This window comes from Meles meles, chromosome 9, assembly GCF_922984935.1.
Source record: "Meles meles chromosome 9, mMelMel3.1 paternal haplotype, whole genome shotgun sequence".
Taxonomy (NCBI): domain Eukaryota; kingdom Metazoa; phylum Chordata; class Mammalia; order Carnivora; family Mustelidae; genus Meles; species Meles meles.
In genome coordinates, this window is record NC_060074.1 from 12531866 (window position 1) to 12554383 (window position 22518).

Consider the following 22518-nt stretch of genomic DNA (forward strand, 5'->3'; position numbering starts at 1 on the left):
AGAGACTTAGAAGTGGCAGTGAGGCAGAAAAATCCAGGAGAATGGGATATTTTGGAAACCCACTAAAGGTATTTTTCAGGGAGAAGGACCTGATGTCAAATACTATGATTAAAATCATAGATCAGTTGAGAACTTGATCTTGATTACTATATCTGATTTAGCATCATTGCAGTTTAGTGACTTTAATGATCAATTTCCATGTGATAGTGGTGAGAGCAACAACTTGATTAGAGTAGATCGAGAGGGAATGGGAGGGGATGAATTGGAGACAGCAAGTATGGTCAACTCTTTGAAGGAGTTTGCTGTTAAGAGAAACAGATAGGGTAATAACATTCTAGCATCAAGAGATCACTGTTATCTTCTTAAATGTTCCATTCTCATGCATTTACATATGCCGTTCCTTCTTCCTGGAATACCCTTTCAAATCTTCATACCTGACAAATTCTTTGTTTTTAAGACTTATTTATTCATTCAGTAAATATTTATTGTGTTCACTTGTCAGGCACTGGCTTGTGAGCTGCAAATTATGTCAGTGAATAAAACAGAAAAATCCATGACTTTTTGGAACTTAAATTCTAGTTGATAGAAAATAAGTCAATTCTGTACTATATTAGATAGTGATTTAAATGCTATGGAAAAAATAGAGAAGGGTAAGAATAATCAGACATGCTTAGGAAAGGAGCTACAGTTTTGAAAGGCCTCTCTGAGAAGGTGACATCTTTGCAAAGACTTGGAGGAGAGTGAATGAGCCATTTCTGTAGGAAAGAGGAAGAACTTTCTCAGTAGAGAGAATGACCAGTACGAAGGACCTGAGACTGAAGAATGGCTGCCGTTTGCCAAGCAGTTAGAACTAGGTGGCCAGTGTGGCCTGGAAAGAATAGACTAGGGGACAGAAGGAAGAGTTCAAATGGAAGAAATGGAAAAGAACGGAAAATGGGGGGACTTCTTGACCATTGAACCGTTGGAGAATTTTAGATTATATAGACTAATAAATACACCGTAGAGAGGGCAGCAGTGGAAGTAGGACAAGAGGCTATTATAAAAATGTAGGTGAGACGTGTCCAAGCCTTCATCTAGGCTGATAGTAGTGGAGGTAGTAAGAAGTGGTCAGATTCTAATGTACTGTGAAGGCTGATTGGGGTATGAGAGATTTTTGGCCGAGCAACTGGGATGGAGTTGCCATCAACTGAAACAGAGAAGGCTTGGAGTGAAACTGGTTTGGGCAGGTTAAGTTTTTTATGCCCTGTTTAGTTATTTAGTTATTATGGACACTAGTGAGGGCACTGGGGGAGCCTAACTAGATATAATCCAGGACAGTGTCCCCATCACAAGATCCTCAACTTAATCACATCTGTAAAGACCCCTTTTCCACATAAGGTTCAGAATGACAGGGATCAGGACCTGATGTCTTTGGAAGACCATTTTTAGCCTGCTGCAGAGCTGGAGGAGGATTAGGATGAGGGAGATGAAGGTGACCAGGGAGATGAAGGTACCTGGGAACCTGGAGAGTCTGTGATTGATACAGAGAGGATAGTGAGGTTAGTCCTGTGGTCTTAAGGCAGGTAATGGGGAGAGGCTGAGTATTAGGAGGTAGGCAGGCACAGTTAACAGCATTATTCTAGATCTCTGAAGCTGGAAGCAAGACGGTTTGGGGAGGGGTTTGAGAGGTTGATCTTATCTAAGTACATAGCTCAGCTACCTTCTCAGTAAAACCTTTTCTGCTCCTTCTCCTCTGCCCAGGAAGAGTTAATTACTTTTATGCATTGTGTATTATATTAGTTATTCTTGTCATAGTATAATATGATTATCATCTTCTTTTCACTGTTGTACCTTAGATTGGTCCCATAGTGGTCCCATAGACTTTAGAGTCTAATAGACCGTTACTCTAATGGACAAGTAGACACATTCAAGATTTCTTGCTTGCTCCTCCAAAACAGCTAGCCCCCGACCTCCTAAGATTAGGTTTATCTGTTCTGAGCATTTTCTAAGGTTACACTTCTTACATTGTATCAAAATAGGATCTGTACTCACAGAAGACTCTGCATTCCATGACTGTGCATTCCCATACAACCATATCCTGGTTTCTGTCCCCAGTGCCTAACTTAGCTCCTGAGGCATAGATATAATAATATAGGTTTGAATGAAAAAACAGTCACTTATCTTTTTTGGATACTACTTTAAACTACTTGTGACTATATGCATATTTCAGATTTGTACAAAGGGTTTTGCAAATACTTATATACAAACAAATTGTATCAATTAAGTCATGATTGTTACCTTTTAGAATATATTTATCAGTTATCCTTTTTTCTTTTATTAATTATTACTCTGATTTCTTTCTTTTTTGTTTCTATTTCAGTGATGGAGCACCCAGTGATAGACACTGGCTCACTTCTTACTTCAGGAATTAAGAGACATGTGAAAGACAAAAGAATTTCAAAGACTGGGAAGCTGAATGTTTCCCTTGCTTCAAAAATCAAAACAAAAATATTAAGTAAGTGCCATTAGCCCTTGGAGAATTGATATTTGGTACTTTATTTTATTAAGTATAGAAGCGACTAAAATGACTATTTTTGTTAACTGATACATTTTGTCCATTCACTCCTTCCTGTATCCTTCAACTCCTGTGAGCTGAGTGGTTATGATGATTTACCCTCAGTGGTGACAGCAGAATTTTCAGCAGTAAGGCTGGGGTAGCCTAAGGCAGCTACCTCCTACACAGCAAAGAAAATACCAATGTGACATTTCTGGAAAAGAGCTAAGAAAAAGTGACACATTGTGCTTGCATGCTGTAGCAAGAGGATGATGGATGATCTAGACGTGGTTGGCCCAGATAGAGTGTTGTAGTGGGTGGTTTTCATGAGCCAAAGCTCATGAGGGTGCTGAGCCTTTTGGAGACAGGGTTTCATGGGTTGTGGAACTAAGATTTTAGAAGGGGAAAAAAAAAGAAGAAGAAGAAGTGGGAAAAACTGCCAAGATAAATTCTTATCACTTCTGAAAATTGTCTCAGTGGTTCGTATGTATCTTAGCAGGAGGGGGAGAGATTTCCTGCTGGGATAGCCCCTGTGAAGGGTAATCGTGCATGCCCTATGAAATAGCTGAAACTTCTGAGTATCTTTAAATCTTAATGTTTCTCCTACCCAGCTGTCTAGGGTCCTGTGGTATATTAGGCTCCCTCATACAGTGGCTATTTCCTCTTCTGTTTGGCAGGACTATTGGACACCCATTATTATGAAGGAACATGCTGTGTTTGAGGAGTGCAGCAGGAAAATATTATTACCCTTTAGCTCTGGAAATCCCAAACCAGTTCTAATCTATTTTTGTGTCAGAGGTGGCTATCTGAAACTGCTTTATCTATACCAAAGATAAAGTACTTTTTTGGACCTTGTTTTTTAGATGCCCGGACATTCCCTGAGTGTTTAAAAAATATTATTACTTTCATAAGCGTATCTTACAGATACTATATTTCTATTCAGTGGGATATGTTATTGAATAGTGGCATTCAAGTAAAAATTATGAAAATGTAAGTAAGCTGTCTGTATACTGAGGGAACATACTATATTTCAGGTGGACTTTACCAAGGAATTCACAATTAAATTTCTCTGCTAACAACACAGAAACATTTCTGATATAAATTATATTTACATAATGCTTGGAAAGAGAAGGGGTCAAGTTTAGATTGCAGTAAATGCCTAGAAATAAGAGTTGGATATTTAGGGTAGAGATAGAAGATCCTACAGGGTTTAGATGATCTATCCAGCCTTACAGTAAGGATGCTCCGCTTCACTCAAGACTTTGAAAAATGGACTTCAGGAGCATTACTGATCATTTTAATTTCTTAATTTTCTGGCATCACAGAAAGCGGCTTAAAATTTTTGACAGACTGGCTACCCTAGTACCTATGGGATATCTCCAGTTAGAGCCTCAGAATCAGCTTCTCCATTCTACCTTCTAGTCCCAAGTAGGAAGGCAAGTAGGGCAACAGGTGTCAAGGTTGAGTTTTTGTGACCGGTCGAAATATCTAGGATACCGTGTCTGTCCTTGACATCTTTTTTTTTTTTTTTAATATTTTTTATTTATTTGACAGAGAGAAATCACAACTAGGCAGAGAGGCAGGCAGAGAGAGAGGAGGAAGCAGGCTCCCTGCAGAGCAGAGAGCCTGATGCGGGGCTCGATCCCAGGACTCTGGGATCATGACCTGAGCCGAAGGCAGAGGCTTTAACCCACTGAGCCACCCAGGCGCCCCTGTCCTTGACATCTTTTATCCCTAACTCTGTATTCACAACAGTCTGCATTCCTCACAGCCCTTTTATTCTTCATCTTCTGTCTAGCTTATTTCTGCAGATCCAAACTCTGGATACATTGTTTTTTTTTCAAAACTACGTCTATACTGTCATTCTATTGTTTTCCAACCTTCAGTTAAAACTCACAATATACTGTGCCTAAAATAGTTTCATTAAGGATATGAAAACTTATGAAGCTGTAAGTTCAATATTAACTTTTTAAAAATTTTTTTTACAGACAATTCTTCTATTTTCAAAATTTCTTTAAAGCACAACAACAGGGCATTAGCTCAGGCTCTTAGTAGAGAGAAAGAGAATTCTCGAAGAATTACAACAGAAAGGACGCTATTGCAAAAAGAAGTGGAGAAACTGAATTTTGAGAACACGTTTCTTCGCCTAAAACTAAATAATTTGGTATGGAAACTTTATTGTATTTGAATTCTGAATTATACACTGATTATTAACTATTCTATTACTATTACTATTATTCTGTTAATTATTCTATTACTGTAGAAGCTCTAAAAATGTTTTTAAAATCTCCAATCATTATAAAAAATTATTGAAAGAGTATGCCATATTAATGAACAAACTGTTAATGGGTAGTGAAATAGGTGTCTTAAGTCTACATTCTGAATGTGCACTTGGGGCCCTGCAAGCCAGTATAATACCTTGATCAACATTCGATTGTTTATCATTAGCAAAGCTTGATGCATTAATATATTTTAAGAAGGTGGGCATAATTCTTCCAATGAAAGGAGGGAAGTTCCCAGAGTGTTTGTACTCTCTTTTAACCTCAGCATTCCCCTGGCTACACACCAAATAGCATAAGATTGTAGTCATCGCTTTCCCTTCCAACTTCCAACTCTGTCCACAGACCGGTCAGCAAGGGCCAATGGTCACCTAGGCTGCAACTATAGTTCTAACTCTGAAATGAGCAGAAATTACTTTATAGTGGAAAAATTGATCTATTCGTGAGTGTTAAATTGTCTGATACTGTGTTTATTTTCCATGGGGTATATTATTGTTACGAGAAGATAGAGAAATGTTTGTAGGAATATTTATAATTGACAGCTCAAAAGCAATCAAGGGTGAATGTGTCTGTGTGTGTGTGTGTGTGTGTGTGTGTGTGTGTGTGTGTGTGTCTGTTTGAACTATAGAATGTAGCACCATTTTAGCTCAATATGATCTCAATTATTTTTTAAGTCTTCTCAGCTGCTGATATCTCTATAAATGTATGAATCTTAATTGATTAAAAGAGGTCTTTATTTTATACATACAGAATAAGAAACTTATAGAAATAGAAGCACTCATGAACAATAACTTGATAACCGCAATTGAAATGAGCACGCTTTCTGAAGTAAGTTGAGTTTATGTGTAAGTGGCGTAATTTTTTAAGCATTACTAAGGATAGTCAAGATTCAGTAGCATCAAGGTTGGAGATTCATATTTTAAAGTTTGTGCAAAGAAAGGATGATAATATTGATTTTAACTGGCTAATAACACATTATCATTTGGTATAATTGGTTATTGAAATTTTTATGTAAAAATTAGGTTTTGATTAGAACACAGGATTAGACAGTTCAGTGGAACATAATGGCCCCTAAACCACTAAAAAGCATAAAAGACATTCATAGAAAGGTAGTATTTCAAATTAGGAAAGAGTTTGTATTGCTAAAAAAAGGATGGGCACAATTGAAAAACGATTTGGGGAAAAAATAAAAGAGGGAGATCCTACTGTACACCATTCTCTAAAATAAATTTTCGATGGATTTAAATAAAAAAGGGGATACATAAAGTAAGAAGAAATTGCAAATAAACTCATGTTAGATAGGAGAGGACTTTCTATACTTAGAAATAAAGATAGAAAGATTGAAGCCATAAAGGAAGATATTGATGGATTTTCTAAAAAAAAAAATTTTTTTTTTTTTAGAAGGCTAAAAATGAGGGGTGCCTGGGTGGCTCAGTGGGTTAAAGCCTTTGCCTTCGGCTCAGGTCATGAACTCAGGGTCCTGGGATCGATCCCCACATTGGGCCCTCTACTCCGCAGAGAGCCTTTTCTTTTTCCTCCTCTCTTTCCCTGCTTGCCTCTCTGACTACTTGTGATCTCTATCAAATAAATAAATCAATAGTAAAATCTTAAAAAAAAAAAAAAAGGAAGTCTAAAAATGATACAAATTAAAGGCTAGTACCAGACTAGGAAAATTAAATAGCAGATAAGACATTACTATTAATGATTAAATAGCTCTTATAATCTGTCACAAGGAAAATCAAATCACCAGAAATATCAGGAAGAGGAAAGTGCCAAATATTAGTGAAATTAATTCAATTATCTAAATAGGGAAAACAAATGCTAGGAATTAATAACGAATGAGAAGGCAAAATATACGTAATAAACTGAAGAAAGGTTAGTGGAATCCCAATTTTAGGTAAATAGATTCTAGAGGCAGGTTAGTGCTTTAGAGGGCAGCTTTTAAATGGAATTGCCTGTGTTTAGATCCCAGCTCTGTTACTTCCTGGTTCTGTAACCTTGGCCTTTAACTCTTTGAACCTTAAGGTCCTCTTCTGTAGATCATGGTAGCATATCTACAAAGAATTACTGTAATTGTTAAATGTGGTGAGCAGTGTGTCCTGGCAATAGGAAGAATGCAGTAAATGTTAGCTGTCACTACTTTTTTATTATTGTGTCTGTATCTTCCTGTGTTTTCTAAATTTTCTGCAAATCTCTCCTTTTAAAAACTTTTAAAAGTCATTTTTGGGGCTCTTAAATACGTAGTCTTTGTAGTGAAAAGATAGAAACTCAACCTATGTGATCAATGTTTAGCTCCTTTGTTAGTTTTATAAAAACTCACCAAAGAGGGCATACTTCATCACCTAACTTAATCCACATTTGGATAAGGAAAGGATTTGTATAAATGTTCCTGTAGAATAATGCTCACAAGACATGTGGCTTCTAGCGTTATTATAAATTTGATACTTAGTACAACCAGTGAGCAGAGATGTGCCTTATACATTTAGTACCCTCTAAAGAGAAGAGGTGCCATTCACTAGGTGGGTGGGGAAAGTCAGGGAAGGAGCTCTGTGTTGCTGATCAGCTTGCAGGGCTGAATTAAATTGCCCTGAATAAATTACTAAGACTAGAATCAGACATAGCTGTGGGGAGTGTAGAGTTAGTACAGGAATTGACTTGGGGAGTAAGAGAAAGAAGCTAATTAATTAGCAAGACCTGTAAGAACTGTGGAGAACAGTTCGCCCTAAAAACATTGCTCAGCTGTTTGTTATGAGTTACATATTATGAAGCTCCTTTCTTCCACTGGCTCTTTAAGGAAAAGTCTTTAGTAAGTAAGGTCAACATTGTTCCTAGATGCTTTTTGTGTGGTTCTCTTTGGAGAACTCGAAGAGGGCTAAGATCAGCATCTGGATTTAGGAGAAGGACAAGAGAGTAGATGCAGATTCTGGATGATGAAGGGACAGCATACAACTTTGGTGTCTGCTTTCTTATTGAACAGACTAAATTTTGCATATCATGTTTCGAGTTTTGCAGTTCCTTTTCTTTTTAGTTGGGGGAGGGGAATGTTGGGGAATGTAGACATTCTAATATCAGAACAATATAGCTAAGTATAGAAAGAAGGCTCATACATGCCTCTGTTCTGCTTTCAGCTACTTTCCTCTTTATTCTTTCTACTCCCCACACCTCATATGGGTAACTGCTTTGTTTCTTTATATTAAAACAAAAACATTAACTATATTCTTTCTTACACAAAATTGTACTATGCCTTACTTTTTTTAATGTGACATATCTTGAAGATCTCTCCGTATGATTACCAGGAGTCCTTCCTCATTCTTTTCTTAGTGCTGCTTAGGATACATCTAGAATGGACTAATTTAACTAAGCTCTGGGTTGGACACTTGAGTTGTCTCTTGCTCTTGGCTTGACATTAGTGTAGAAAGCCTTTTCCTCTTGCATTATTAATTTTTCCCTCCCTTCTGGATTATTCCCATTCAGATGCAAAAATGTTATCTCCTATCTCCTTTAAAAACAAAAACAAAAAAACCTTTTACTCAGATCCCCCACCCCTAGCTACTCTCGTTTTTCTCCTTTATAGCAAAACTCTTTGAGAGAATTGTTCCCACTGTCTCCAGTTTCTCCTGAATCCATACCAACTGGGCTTTCACCACCACTCTTCTGAGTGCTGAAAGTGCTCTTCTGAAAAGTGATCTCCACATTACCAAAACCTCTAGATATTTCCTGGTCCTTATGTTGGCCTTCATGAGACTTTACAATACTACATTCTCCTAAGTTTCTTCCTACCTCTCTGATTGTTCTTTTTCAGTCTGTTTGCTGGTTCCTCTTTATTTTCCCGACTGCTAGATTTTGGGTACCCCAGAACTCCGTTCTTGTACTTCTCTCTTCTAGCTACACTTGTTCCCTAAACGATTCATCCATTCTCGTGGATTTAATTGTTGTTAAATACTCATGACTCTCAGATTTGTACCTGTAGCCTGGCCATCTCCTTTGACCTCCACACAATACCTAGCCAACTACCTATTTGGCATTTCAAAACTTTGGATGTGTAAGAGGCATCTTAAATTTTACATTTGCCACCAAACCAGTTCCTTTTGGGGTCTTCATCTCAGGTAATGGCAATTTTGTTTTCCTATTTTTTCCTCACACCCCTTATTGGATCCTTCAGCAGATGCTTCTAGTGCTGCCCCCAAAATCAGTCCAGAGTGTTACCACTTCTCATTACTCTGACTTTGACCACCCACACAAAGCCACTGTTTCCTCTTACCCAAGTTTTTTGAGTGGCATCCCAACTTGGGTTTCTTGCTCCTGCCATTGCCTCTATATTTTCTTCCCAGCACAGCAGCCAGAGAGACCCCATTAAAACATTAGTCTCTGCTGAAAACTCTCCAGTGGCTTCCCTGTCATTATTACCCATTGTTGTCTGAAAATTGAAACTCATGTTCTTTCTCTCACCTCATTGACTACTTAACTCCTTCCACTCTAACACCATCGACCTGCAGACCTCCTCCCAGTCCTCAAACATAGGCGAGCTGCCACCTCAGAGCCTCACATGGCCTACTCCCTTACTTCAGATCTTGACTCAAAAGTGACTTCAGTCAAGCCTTCCCCGGCAACCCTAAATAAATCTGAATCCTTCCCCACCCCTGCCCCAGCATTTCATGTTCTACTTTTCTTGCCTCAATTTTTCTTCTTATCACTTAACACTATATGACATAGAATTTAACTCATTAATTTTATTATTCATCTCTCCAGAACATAAGGTTCTTGAGTATAGGATTTTTGTCTGTACCACATCAATGTCTAGAACATACAAGAAAGCAATAAATTTTAATAAAATGTTGGATAGTGCTTCCCCATTAAGAATGATCCCTTTTTTTTTTCAAGGCTAATGTACATATTTATAATACTTTTTTTATTTAGCTTTTTAAATTAAAAAATATATTTAAATTACCTTTTTAGCATCTATGGTAATAATCATATGATCTTTCTTTTTAGATGTATTAATATGATGCCTTAATTTTTTTTTAAAGATTTTATTTATTTATTTATTTATTTTTTAATATTTTATTTATTTGACAGAGAGAAATCACAACTAGGCAGAGAGGCAGGCAGAGAGAGAGGAGGAAGCAGGCTCCCCGCGGAGTAGAGAACCCAATGCGGAGCTCGATCCCAGGACCCTGGGATCATGACCTGAGCTGAAGGCAGAGGCTTTAACCCACTGAGCCACCCAGGCGCCCCAAGATTTTATTTATTTATTTGACAGACAGACATCACAAGTAGGCAGAGAGGCAGACAGAGAGAGAGGAGGAAGCAGGCTTCCCACTGAGCAGAGAGCCCGATGCTAGGCTCAATCCCAGGATCCTGGGATCATGACCTGAGCTGCAGGGAGAGGCTTTAACCCACTGAGCCACCCAGGCGCCCCTGATGCCTTATTTTAATAGCTTTCCTAGTTTTGCAATTCTGTAATAAATTTCAAAAATGATTTGTTACTGTGTTCCTAAATTCCTTTTGCCAGTATTTTGTTAGGAATTTTTTAATTGCTATTCATAAGTAAGGTTTTCTTCTTATGCTGTCTTTAGCCATTAATAAAAAATATTATAAATACTGAACTCAGGAAAAAAATTTGGATGTTTCCTTTCTCTGTGTTCTAGAAAATTGATACAGTATTAGAAATATTTTTCTTTAAATGCTTTTTAGAATTCCTCTGTGAAACCTGGGTCTTTCTTTGTAGGAAAGGTTGTTCTTTGTTCACTTTATTTCTTCTACGGATATTGGTTTTCTTGGGAAAATTTCTCTCTTTTGTGGTCAGTATTGAATTATATTTCTTTAGAAAATTATTATTTCATTCATGTTTTCAAATTGATTTGCACAGAGTTGGCCAAAATACTCTGTCATTTTAAAATTTTGTCTGTGTTTTATTTTTCCAGTTGACTAATTTTTTTGTGTTTGGGCTTTACCTTGATTTTTTTGCCCCAGTAGATTAGGTAGTTGTGGTTTTTCAATTTTTTTTTTCCTTTAAAAGAACCATTTTCTGGGTTAATTTTTTTTTTTTAATTTTCAATTATACCATTTTGGTGTTTCAAACTTAATTAATTTTTGCTTCTTTCTTTAGTAATAAGTCATTTCTTTTTTCCTGTGGTTTATTTTATTGTTACTTCCTTAACTGAGGTAGGTCCCTACTTTATTTTCTTAATTCCTTAATTCCTACAGAGTTAGGTACCATTTTTGACACTATGTGGAAGATTTTTGTCTTTAGTTTTGGTAAATTTGACCCTGATGTATCCTGGCATGGATTTCTTGGAGTTTATCCTTTTTGGGGTTTACTTAGTTTGAATATGCAGATTGGTTTCTTTTGCCAAGTTTGGGGCATTTTCAGCCATTATTTCTCTAAAATTTCTTCAGTTCTGCCCTCTTTTTCTCCTTCTGGGACTTCAGTGACATGAATGTTGTATCCTTTGTTATGGTCCCATAAATCCTTGAACCTCTTAATTATTTTTCAGTCTCTTCTCTCTTGCTCAGATTAGTGCTTTCTGTTGCTTTATCTTCAAATCCGCATATTTCCTACACCTTTGTTTTTGAGTCCATTGAGGTTTGTTTTGTTTTGTTTTATGTTAGTCACCATACAGTATGTCATTAGTTTTTGATGTAGTGTTCCAAGAGTCATTTTTTTACATATAATACCCAGTGCTCCATGCAATACATGCCCTCCTTAATACCCATCACTGGGCCAACCCATACCCCCACCCCTCTCCCCTCAAAACCCTCAGTTTATTTCTCCAAGTCCACGGTCTCTCGTGGTTTGTCTCCCCCTCCGATTTCCAACCCCCTTCATTTTCCCCGTCCTTCTCCTAATGGCCTCCATTCTATGTTCCACAAGTAAGTGAAACCATGTAATTGACTTTCTCTGTTTGACTTATTTTACTCAGCATAATCTCTAGTCCCATTCATGTTGATGCAATTTTTAATTTGCTTTATTTTGGTGATTTTATTTTTCACTTCTAAATTCCCATTTGGTTCCTCTTTATGTCTTCTCTTTATTTGCCGAGACTTTCTGTTTCTTTGCTGCGATTTTCTGTTTTTTCATTTAAGCATGTTAGGGATTGCTTTTTACAGCATTTTTATGGTGGCCGCTTTCAACCCTTGTTGGGGAATTCCAGCGTCGTAGTCTTCTTGGTGTTGGTGTCGTGAATGTCTTTTCGTGTTCACGTTTAGTATTTTCAGATTTAGGCCTTTTCCTAATTCTTGGTGTGGTAAGTTATTTTATATTATATCTTGGACATTTGGGTATTGAATTAAGAATCTCCAGCTCTTTTTTAAACCTTCTATTTTAGCAGGCTCCCTCTGACATCCTGCTTGTGGTAAAGTGCCCCCTACTGCCAAGTTGGAGGGGATCAAAGTTTGGGTTCTTTACTCAACTTCTGTTGTCACCCTGGGAGGGTTGTCTCCTGATTGATGGATGGAGCTGGGCGTTCAGGCTGACACCACCCTGGCTGGGACAGAGGGGAGTGCCTCATGACTTTCTGGCCTCCACTGACAGCAGGACTGCAGGAGTTATGAAAGGGGAGAGGTTGTTACAATTGCAGAGTGGTGAAAATGCTGACTTTGTACTAGACCTCTTCTGTCAGCACCTTAGAAGAGAGGAAGAGGGGCTCCTTGTTAGTCTGGAGTCCCTGTGTGTTCTCCATGGACATTGTTGGTGCAGGGGGCGTCCTCATTACCACTGGACTGTCCTCCCTCTCCTTGACCGTTTTGGACAGTACCACTGATCTGGAGGAGAGTTGGCCTCGTTAATAGCCTGGTGAATATGGAAGTCTAGGCTCTGCATTTGGCCTTTGCACCTTTGTCAAAAGTTAAGTGGCCCGGGGCACCTGGGTGGCTCAGTCATTGAGCGTCTGCCTTTAGCTCAGGTCATGATCCCAGGATTCTGGAATTGAGCCAGGCACTGGGCTTCCTGCTCAGTGGGGAGCCTGCTTCTCTCACTCCCCCTGCTTGTGTTCCTGCTCTCGCTGTCTCTCACTCTGTCAAATAAATAAAAAAGAAAAAAAAATTAATTAACCCAATGTGTATGGGTCTGTTTCTGGACTCTGTTGTATTTTATTGATCTGTTTGTCAGTAGGCTAATACTATACTGTCTCAATTATCATAGCCCTCCAATTTTGTTCTTCTTTTTTCAAAATTATTTTAAATATTCTGCATCCTTTGCGTTTCCATGTGAATTTAAAATTAGCTTGTCAGTTTGGCCATCCTCTTGTTTCTATTATAGATTATCACTGTAATAGAAAGACATGGTTGTGAGTTGTGTAAGTTTATGGTCTTTGTTAAATAATTAAAAGAGGTTCAAAAAATGTGTGAGAAAATTTAGAAAATATAGATAAGTGAAAACTTAAAGGATGCATTAAAATCCCCCGACTGTTAATTTTAAAAAATTATTAAAAAATATAGATTATAAAATGCAATAATATATAATACATATGTAGACATGATCATATTGCATATTTATGTAGAGATACCACATGTAGGGTATATATGACATGTATTTACTCATATGCAGAGAAGACAGTTTGGGAGTTTATATACCAAAACATTAGTAATGATTATTTTGGGGGGCATGATAAAGGATGAACTATGTTTTAACCTTAGCACACTATTCTCATTCTATTATTGAAGACTAATGCCAGAATTGTTGTATTACTATTGGTATACTTGTATAATTTGGTGCTTTAATAACAACATTTAATGAGATTAGAAATTATTTTTCCTTTTCATTTTCTTTTCCTTTTCAAAAATAGTTTCATCAGAGCCCCTTTCCACCGTCAACCAGCAAGAAGAAACGGGTCAGTAAACAGTGCACGTTGACGCGTCTTCCGTTTGCAAGGTAATTGCTTCATACTTGGTTAAATACTTGCACACTTGTAGCTAAATAAGACGTTGACTAGTTTTTACTTCTTTTCTTTCTCGAAACATAGAAAAGCATTTTAAAATAAATAACGAAATACTTGTTAACATTGTACCAGTAAAAGAAATTGAAGGCATAACCTAATATAGCTAAAATAATATTCAGCTTTCCCACAGACTCTACAGAAGAAAGAGGCAAAGGTGAACCTTCAGTTTCGTGGGTTTCAATTCTACTGGTTCAGAGTGTTCAGATTTTTTGTAGCACAGTCAGTGTTTGTGTGTGTTATACAGGGTTTGGGTTTCATCAATGTGCAGTTGCCGAGTAATGTAGGAATGAGAGGTCTGTAGTTTCCTGCTATAGGTTGTATCTCCACAGCTACAAGATCAACCCATCAATGGAGTAACCACGAGCATCTGTAGTATCCTGCTGCTGTGTAGTTCTTTTCTATTCCCCTAGGTCCCCACTGGCATCATATCGTTTGCTGGGTAAATCTGAGGACTATTTCTATCTTCATTATCTTGCGTACTGCCAGATATGAGAATTCCTGCTCTGCTCTATCGCCAGCAACACTTGTTATTGTCTGTCTTCTTCAGTTTAGCCATACTGAAGGGTATTATGTGGGGGTTTTCAGTTTAATTTCTGTGATAATTAATGAAGTTAGGCTCCTGTTTATATGTATTTGTTTTCTTTTTATTAGGTCGTCTTTTTTTTTTTAACCGATTTGCAGTTCTTCCTATACATTGTGTATAAATTCTTTGTGCATTATCTTTTATTCTGACTTGCCTCGTCAGTCTCAATGGTGTCTTTAGATGAACAGAAGTTCTTTATAAAAATCTAATGTATGTATCTATATATCTTCATCTGTTTATCCACCCCCCCCCCCCCGTGGTTACTTTCTGTGGCCTTTTAGAAAATCTCCACCAGTTGGAAGGCCATGAGGCATTCCCTTGCATTTTCTTTTAAAAGCTTAATTATACTGTGAGGAATATAAATGCTATGGAATCAATCCATAGCAAGCTTTAGCATTTTCCCTTTTACATTTAGATCTTCAGTCTACCTAGAATTTGGGGTATGTTGTAAGGGAAGGGTCATAATTTATTTGTTTCATGTGAAAATCCTGTTGACTTTGTATGACTGGGTGTGTATACGGATCTTGTCCACTTTATCTAAAATACCAAATTATTGGCATATAATTGTTCATAATAGCTCTAGTTACAGGTTTAATGTTTGTAGGGTGTGCAGTAATGTTCTCTTTTTCTTTCTTAATATTGACTATTTGTGTTTTATAAATTTTTTCTTGAACTCACTATCCTAGTACATGAGTTGTTTTGTCAATACTATACCATCTTAATTACTAGCTTTATCATGAGTCAATGTTTGATAGTGTGGGCCTCTATTGTATTTATTTATGTCTTTATTCTTGAATATTATCTTGACTCTTTTGGCCCCTTTGCATTTCCAAGTGAATTTTATATTCAGCTTGCCAGTTTATACACACACGGCACTTAAACACACACACACACACACACACACACTCACACTCTCTCTCTCTCTTTTGGAATTTTGATTAAGATTACGTGTAATTCAGTTTGGGGAAAATCGACACTTAATAACATTGAGTGTTCTATCTGTGAACATGGTATATCATCATTTATTTAGATATTATATATTTTCTCTCAGTTTTGTAATTTCTTTTTTTTTTTTAAAGATTTTATTTATTTATTTGACACAGACAGAGATCACAAGTAGGCAGAGAGACAAGCAGAGAGAGAGGGGGAAGCAGGCTCCCCACTGAGCAGAGAGCCCAATGCGGGGCTCGATCCCAGGACCCTGAGACCATGACTCGAGCTGAAGGCAGAGGCTTAACCCTCTGAGCCACCCAGGTGCCCCTGGTTTTGTAATTTCTTGAATAGTTATTCCACATCTTAGATTTTTTCTACTTATTAGATATTTAGTGGTATTCTGAATTTACTGTTTTTAAGTTTCATTTTCTTCTTGATACTAGTATATAGAAATAACAGCTAATTTTTTAATATTGACCTTGTTTCCAGTGACCTTGCTATTAATTTTAATAGTTAATCTGTAGGGGTTTTTTTTTTTTTTTTTTTCATTTTCTATGAGCATAATTTTGTTATTTACTAATAGGGACAGTTTGTCCTTCTCCCCTTAGTTTGTAGGCCTTTAATTTTTTTCTTATCTTGTTGCAGTGACTTTTTGTTCAATAATTAATGAATGTACTAATGGTGGACATTCTTATTATGTTCCCATTATTTATTATGTTTGCTTTTGGGTTCTTATAGATTCTCCTTAACAGATAAAAAGTTCCTTTCGGGGCGTCTGGGTGGCTCAGTGGGTTAAAGCCTCTGCCTTCAGCTCAGGTCATGATCTTAGGGTCCTGGGATCGAGCCCTACATCGGGCTCTCTGCTCAGCAGGGAGCCTGCTTCCTCCTCTCTCTACCTGCTTCTCTGACTACTTGTGATCTGTCTCTGTCAAAGAAATAAATAAAATCTTTAAAAAAAAAAAAGTTCCTTTGCACTCTTGATTCTCATGAATGGCTTTTTAATTTTATCAAATGCTTTTTATGTCACTATCAAAAATATATTTTTCCTATTAATGTAATGAATTTTAAGGATTGATATTTGAATGTTAAATCACCATTACAATTCTGCAATGAACTGCTCCTGATGATACATCCTTTTGATATATCACTAAATTTTACTTGCTAATTTTTTAAAGGATTTTCCCTTGTATGTTAATAATAAAGATGCTTTATATTTCTTTTTTGTAATAATTTTTCAAGTTCTGGTATTTATATTATGCTGGTTATGGTAAGTGAATTGATAGTGCACTAATTTTTTTGTTTTCTCTAAGTATTTATGTAAATTTTTTTTCCCTTTTAATGTTTGGGAGAAGTTATATGGGACCTTCAGTTTTCTTGTGGAAAGGTTTTTGATAACATCCCATTTTAATAGATACAGGAATATTCAGATTTTCTATTTTTTCTTATGTCATCTTCATTAATTTTTCATAAAGTTTGTCCATTTTATCTAAAATACCAAATTATTGACATATAGTTGTTCATAATAGCTCTAGTTACATGTTTAATGTTTGTAGGGTATGTAGTAATATTCTCTTTTTCTTTCTTAATATTGACTATTTGTGTTTTATAAATTTTTTCTTGATCAGTTTTTCTCTAAGGATTTATCAATTTTATTTATCTTTGCTAACTGAATTGTCTTTTGGGCTATGTTGATCTTTCGTTTTAGTATATTTATTTTCTGTTGCATTTAGTCTGCTTATTTTATTATTTCTTTTCTTCTTACTGTTTTGCTTTTTCTTTTTTTAAATTTATTTTTATATTTATTTTTATTCTTTCTTTCCAATTTAAAACTTTTATTATTGCTGTTTTTGTTTCTTGAGCTAGTTTAGATTATTAATTTTCAGACTTTCTTTTAAAAAATATGCATTTAAGGTTTTTGTGTAAGTACTGCTTTAGCTGTACCCCACAATTATTGATATGTCGTATCCTTTTTATCATAAACTTCAGAATATTTTCTATTCTCTATTCTGATATGTTCTTTAACCCATGGATCATTAACAAGCGTATTCAATTTCTAATCACCTGGGTATTTTTTTCTCTAATTACTTTTGTTTTTGATTTCTAGCTGATTTCCATTATAGTTACAAAATATAGATCAAATGATTTTAGTCTTTTGAAATATATTAACACTTGTGTAAAGACACAACTTGGTCTACTTTGGTAAATACTTTGGGTGCACATAAAAAGTATATTTTGTGGTTGCTAGATGCAGTACTTTATATATGTCAGTTGTGTCAAGTTTATTGATTATATTGTTCGGAACTTCTATATCTTCTTGCTTCCCTTGTCTATTCTATCAGTGGAGAGAAAAGCATTCGTCTCCCGCTCTGATTATGGATTCATCTATTTCTCCTCTTAGTTTGGTCAGTTTTTGTGTTACGTATTTTTAAGTTGTTAGATGCATATAAGTTTAGGATTGATTTGTTTTCCTGATGACTTGTTTATCAGTATGAATTATTTCTAGAGATGATTCTTGCTTTAAAGTCTGCTTGTCTGATATAACATTTTCCTGCTTTATCTTTTTCTATAACTTTACTTTCAAACTGTTATATTTAAAATGCATATAAGTTCTTTTTTTTTAAGAAAAAGAATTCATTGTAACATCTTTTAATTAGAATATTTAGTATGTTTGCATTTAATATCATTGACAATATAATTGGATTTATACCTGCCATCTAGCTATTTTCTATTTGAGCAACTTGTTTTATATTCTTTATTCTCTACATAAAATACTTACCATTATTTAAATTTTTTTAAATCTTTTAACTTGTTTTCTTCTACTCTTCCTACTCTGGTGATAACAACATTTATCCTTAGATCTTTTTAACTCTTTAATACAATACATACATATATTTGAATCCCACAAATTACTACTTTCATTGTTTTGTGTAGTCAAGATTCATTTAAATTACCTACATATTTAACTTTTCTATTTTTTCATATTGCTTCCTGCATTTTTTTCTTATAAAAATTTTATTTATTGAAAGAGAGTGAGAGAGAGAGAGCACAAGAAGGGGGACAGTCAGAGGGAGAAGCAGACTCCCTGCTGAGCAAGGAGCCCAACCCAATGCCAGGCTCTATCCCAGGACTCCAAGATCATGACTGAGCAGAAGGCAGATGCGTATCTGACTGAGCCCCCCAGGCGCCCCGCTTCCTGCATTTTTTCATTGCATTACCATTCACAGTTGTTTCCACCTGCTTTATTGAAGTAGAATTCATAAGTAAGCTTCCTTCATTTTGATATTCCTTTTTAAAATAATTTTCCTTCTGCTGAAAGAAATTCTTCATCATTTCTTTCACTGCAGGTCCTGGCAGTGCATTCATTCATCTTTTGTTTTTCTGGGAACATATTTATTTCATCTTCATTATGAAGAGTGTGTTTGCAATTATAAAATTTGATGTTGGGAAATACTTTTCAGCAATTTAAAGATAATATTTTATTGTCTGTAACTTCTGTCTTTTTTTTTTTTAAAGTTAGCACCTCTTTTTGCAAGTTGAAGAAAGACATTCATTTCTTATTCTGATTTGCTCAGTGTTTTTATAATGAATTTGTATTGAATTTTATAAAATTATTCTTGTGTATCTGTGGAGAGAATCATGACTTTTGCCCTTTATATCTGGTTTCTTCAATGTTTTCTCTTAGTTTTTTTCTTCTATTTCATATTTCATTGGTGTCTGCTCTATATTATTTCTTTTATTCTTTTTTTTTTAAGATTTTATTTATTTATTTGACAGAGAGAGAGATCACAAGTAGACAGAGAGGCAGGCAGAGAGAGGTGGAAGCAGGCTCCCCAGTGAGCAGAGAGCCTGATGCAGGGCTCCATCCCAGGACCCTGGGATCATGACCTGAGCCGAAGGCAGAGGCTTAACCCACTGAGCCACCCAGGTGCCCCTATTTCCTTTATTCTTAAAAATTGAGATATACTTCACCTATTTGGTAATGTGGTGACTTCAATTTGTGTTAAACCAAACTTATATCTCTCAGATAAGTTCCACTTGGTTGTGGTGTATTATTCTTACTATATATTAATGGATGTGATGATAACTTTAAATTTTTTATCTATGTTTATAAGGGATAGGTCTATAATCTTACTCTATCTTTGATGAGTTGGGTTTTTTTTAAGGTTTTATTTTTGTGAGACACAGAGAGAGAGAGAGAGAGAGAGAGTGTGTGTGTGTGTGTGTGTGTGTGTGTGTGTGGTACGAGCGGGAGGGAGGGGCAGAGGGATAAGCAGACTCCCAGCTGAGCAGGGAGCCCAACAAGGGACTCCATCCCAGGACCCCGGGAACATGACCTTAGCTGAAGGCAGACGCCCAACTGACTGAGTCACCCAAGCACCCACCCCCTCTTTGAGTTTTAAAAGGATTTGTACTGGCTCTATAGAACAAGATAAGAAGTATTCCCCCTTGACACATTTTTTGAAAGAGTTTGTACAACTGGTATTTCTTTCTTATGTGTTTGAAAGAATTAACAAGAAAATAATGTGGACCTGAGTTTTTTTAATTATTAATTTGATTTCTCAAATAAATACAGGGCTTTTCAGATTTTCTCTTTCTTTTCAGTCAATTTAGAAAATATTTGGTTTTCCAGAAAATCATCCATTTCTTCTAGGCAGTCATGTTTATTGGTATATAAATTAATATGCCCTTATTATTCTTATGCCTGTCACATCTGTAGTGAGGTTCTTTCTCTCATCTCTGATAGTGGTAATTTGTATCTCCTTTTTTAAAAATTTATCAAGATAGCTGTAGTATTGTCAGTTTTTGTTCCATTTCATCTTTCATTGGTGTCTGCTCTTTATTTCCTTCCACTTTTTTTTAAAATTTGAGGTATAATTCACATAACAAAATTTGTCATAACATGAGTGCATCTTTTTAAAGTGTACAGTGGATTTTAATATAGTCATAAAATTGTACAGTCCTCACCACTAATTCCAGAATATTTCCATCACTTTATAAAGAAAGCCCATGTTCATTTGCGGTCACTTCTCATTCTCTTCTCCATCCCTTGGCAGTCACTAATCTGTTCTCTGTCTCTGTGAGTTTCCCTATTTTGGACATTCCGTATGAATGGAATCACACAATATGTGGCCTTTTGTGGATGGTTTCCTTCACTTAGCATAACATTTTCAAGTTTCATCCATTTTGTAGCATGCATTAGCACTTCATTCCTTTATATGACTGAATAATTTTCTCATTCGCCTGTACCATATTTTGCTTATCCATTCATTGGTTAGTTAACACTTGTGCTATTTTATTTTTGGCTATTATGAGGAATGATGCTGTGAACATTCATGTACAAGCTTTTGTGTGCACATAGTTTTCAGTTTATGCCTATAAGTAGAGTTGCTGAGCCATAAAACTGTATGTTTAACTTTGGAAGGAACCACCAAATTGTTTTCCAAAGCTGTTGCACTGTTTTACATTTCCATCAGCAAAGTGTTAGGGTCCCAGTTTCTTTGCATCCTCACCAACACTTGTTATTATCTACCCTTTTGATTATAGCCATGTCGATGATATGAAGTGGTATTTCATTGTGGTTTTGATTTGGATTTCCCTGATGATTAAAGATAGAATACTTTCAAGCTCAATATTTTCATATTGAGCATATTTTCCTGAGCATTTTATATCAGGAGCATTCTCTTTTGGTTATCTTTTTCTGGGTTTGAACACTTTTTCCTATCACTTTATATTTTGAATAATATTGGATTGTGTCCTGGATTTATTGTGAGTGTATGTTGTAGAAAGTCTGAATTCAGGTGTGTTCCTCCAAGTTTGGTGTTTTTATTTATTAATTTGTTATTTATTTATTTAAAGATTTTTATTTATTTATTTTTTTATTTGAGATTTTATTTATTGATTTGACACAGAGAGTGAGAAAGAGAGCACACAAGCAGGGAGAGGAGCAGTGAGAAAGGGAGAAGCAGACTCCCTGCTGAGCAGGGATTCCCTATACAGCGTTTGATCCCAGTACTGTGAGATCATGACCTGAGCCACCCAGGCACCCCTGATGTTTTTAGTTTAGTAGGCAGTTACCTTGTCTGAACTCAAGCTGTCTGAACTCTCTGTAAGGGGCAACATATGAAATCTCATTTTGGTTTTTTTATCCTTAGCTGGGCTGGTTGGAATCTTCCTCCCATATATGTGATCTATGGGTCAGCCAGAGATTGGGGAAGTGGTGGGGGAGTTTATGCACAAAATTTGGGGTTCCCCTCTCTACCTCTCCTGTTATTTCCCCCATCAAACACACTTCTGCAGCTGTTTTTTTTTGTTTGTTTGTTTGTTTGCTCGTTTTTTAAAAGATTTTATTTATTTATTTGACAGACAGAGTTCACAAGTAGGCAGAGGCAGGAAGAAAGAGAAAGAGGAAGGGAAGCAGGCTCCATACCAAGCAGAGAGCCCGATGTAGGGCTGTATCCCAGGACCCTGGGATCATGACCTGAGCCGAAGGCAGAGGCTTTAAACCCACTGAGCCACCCAGGCGCCCCCTGTAGCTGTTTTAATTGTCCTTAATTCTTACCTTGAACCAATACGAATATAGATCTCTAACTTTTTTAAAATGTGGCATGACTGAGGTTGTAAATTCACCTTTTTTTAAGTATTAACCCCCCTCTTTATTATCTACTTGCATTTTGTTTACTCTCCAGTTACTTAAGGTAATTTTAAAAAATATTTTATCCAGAATTTATCATCATTATGTTTGATAGGGTTGATTCAAAAACAGCTATTTGTCCATTACCAGAAACAAAACCTCTCTCCTCTCTGCTTATTTTTGTTAATTTGTTTCAAGTGGCAGAGAAATTTCCTCCCAATGGCTATTCTACTAATTGTTGCCTTTACATTTTTAACAAATATTTGTCAATATTTATTATTATTATCAATAGTTTTTAAATATCTGTGATATGTTTGACATTCAGGGCAAAATCTTTAACATTCAGAAATATTAACCCTCATTCTTTGCATTCAAGGTCAGTTTATATAACTATTTCTATGGGTTTCTATGTCCATCCCACTGCCCCCCCCCCTTTTAGATTAGAGTAGATTTACCTCCTCTAGGAATATGGCTTTAGTTTCCATGGACGCCTTTTGGAAACAGCAAACTTTAATTCACATGTAACTTTACATACAGTTGCACTTGTTTGAAACTAGAGAAAGAGTTTTGGGTATTCCACAGAACTAATCATAAGAAAGCTCTAAGTCTTATAGATGAGT

At 36.1% G+C, this 22518-nt stretch overlaps 1 protein-coding gene across 3 annotated transcripts in view; it reads left to right on the forward strand.

Moving 5' to 3' along the window:
- Window positions 1-22518, forward strand: part of SGO2 (shugoshin 2) — a 41356-nt gene that overhangs the window by 2465 nt on the left and 16373 nt on the right. For all 3 annotated transcript variants that reach the window (XM_046017990.1, XM_046017992.1, XM_046017991.1), the window contains exons 2-5: window positions 2360-2494; window positions 4522-4697; window positions 5563-5640; window positions 13599-13684. In XM_046017990.1, coding sequence (XP_045873946.1) covers window positions 2362-2494; window positions 4522-4697; window positions 5563-5640; window positions 13599-13684 — 473 coding nt within the window. In that variant the 5' untranslated portion in view covers window positions 2360-2361. The remainder of the gene's footprint in view (window positions 1-2359; window positions 2495-4521; window positions 4698-5562; window positions 5641-13598; window positions 13685-22518) is intronic.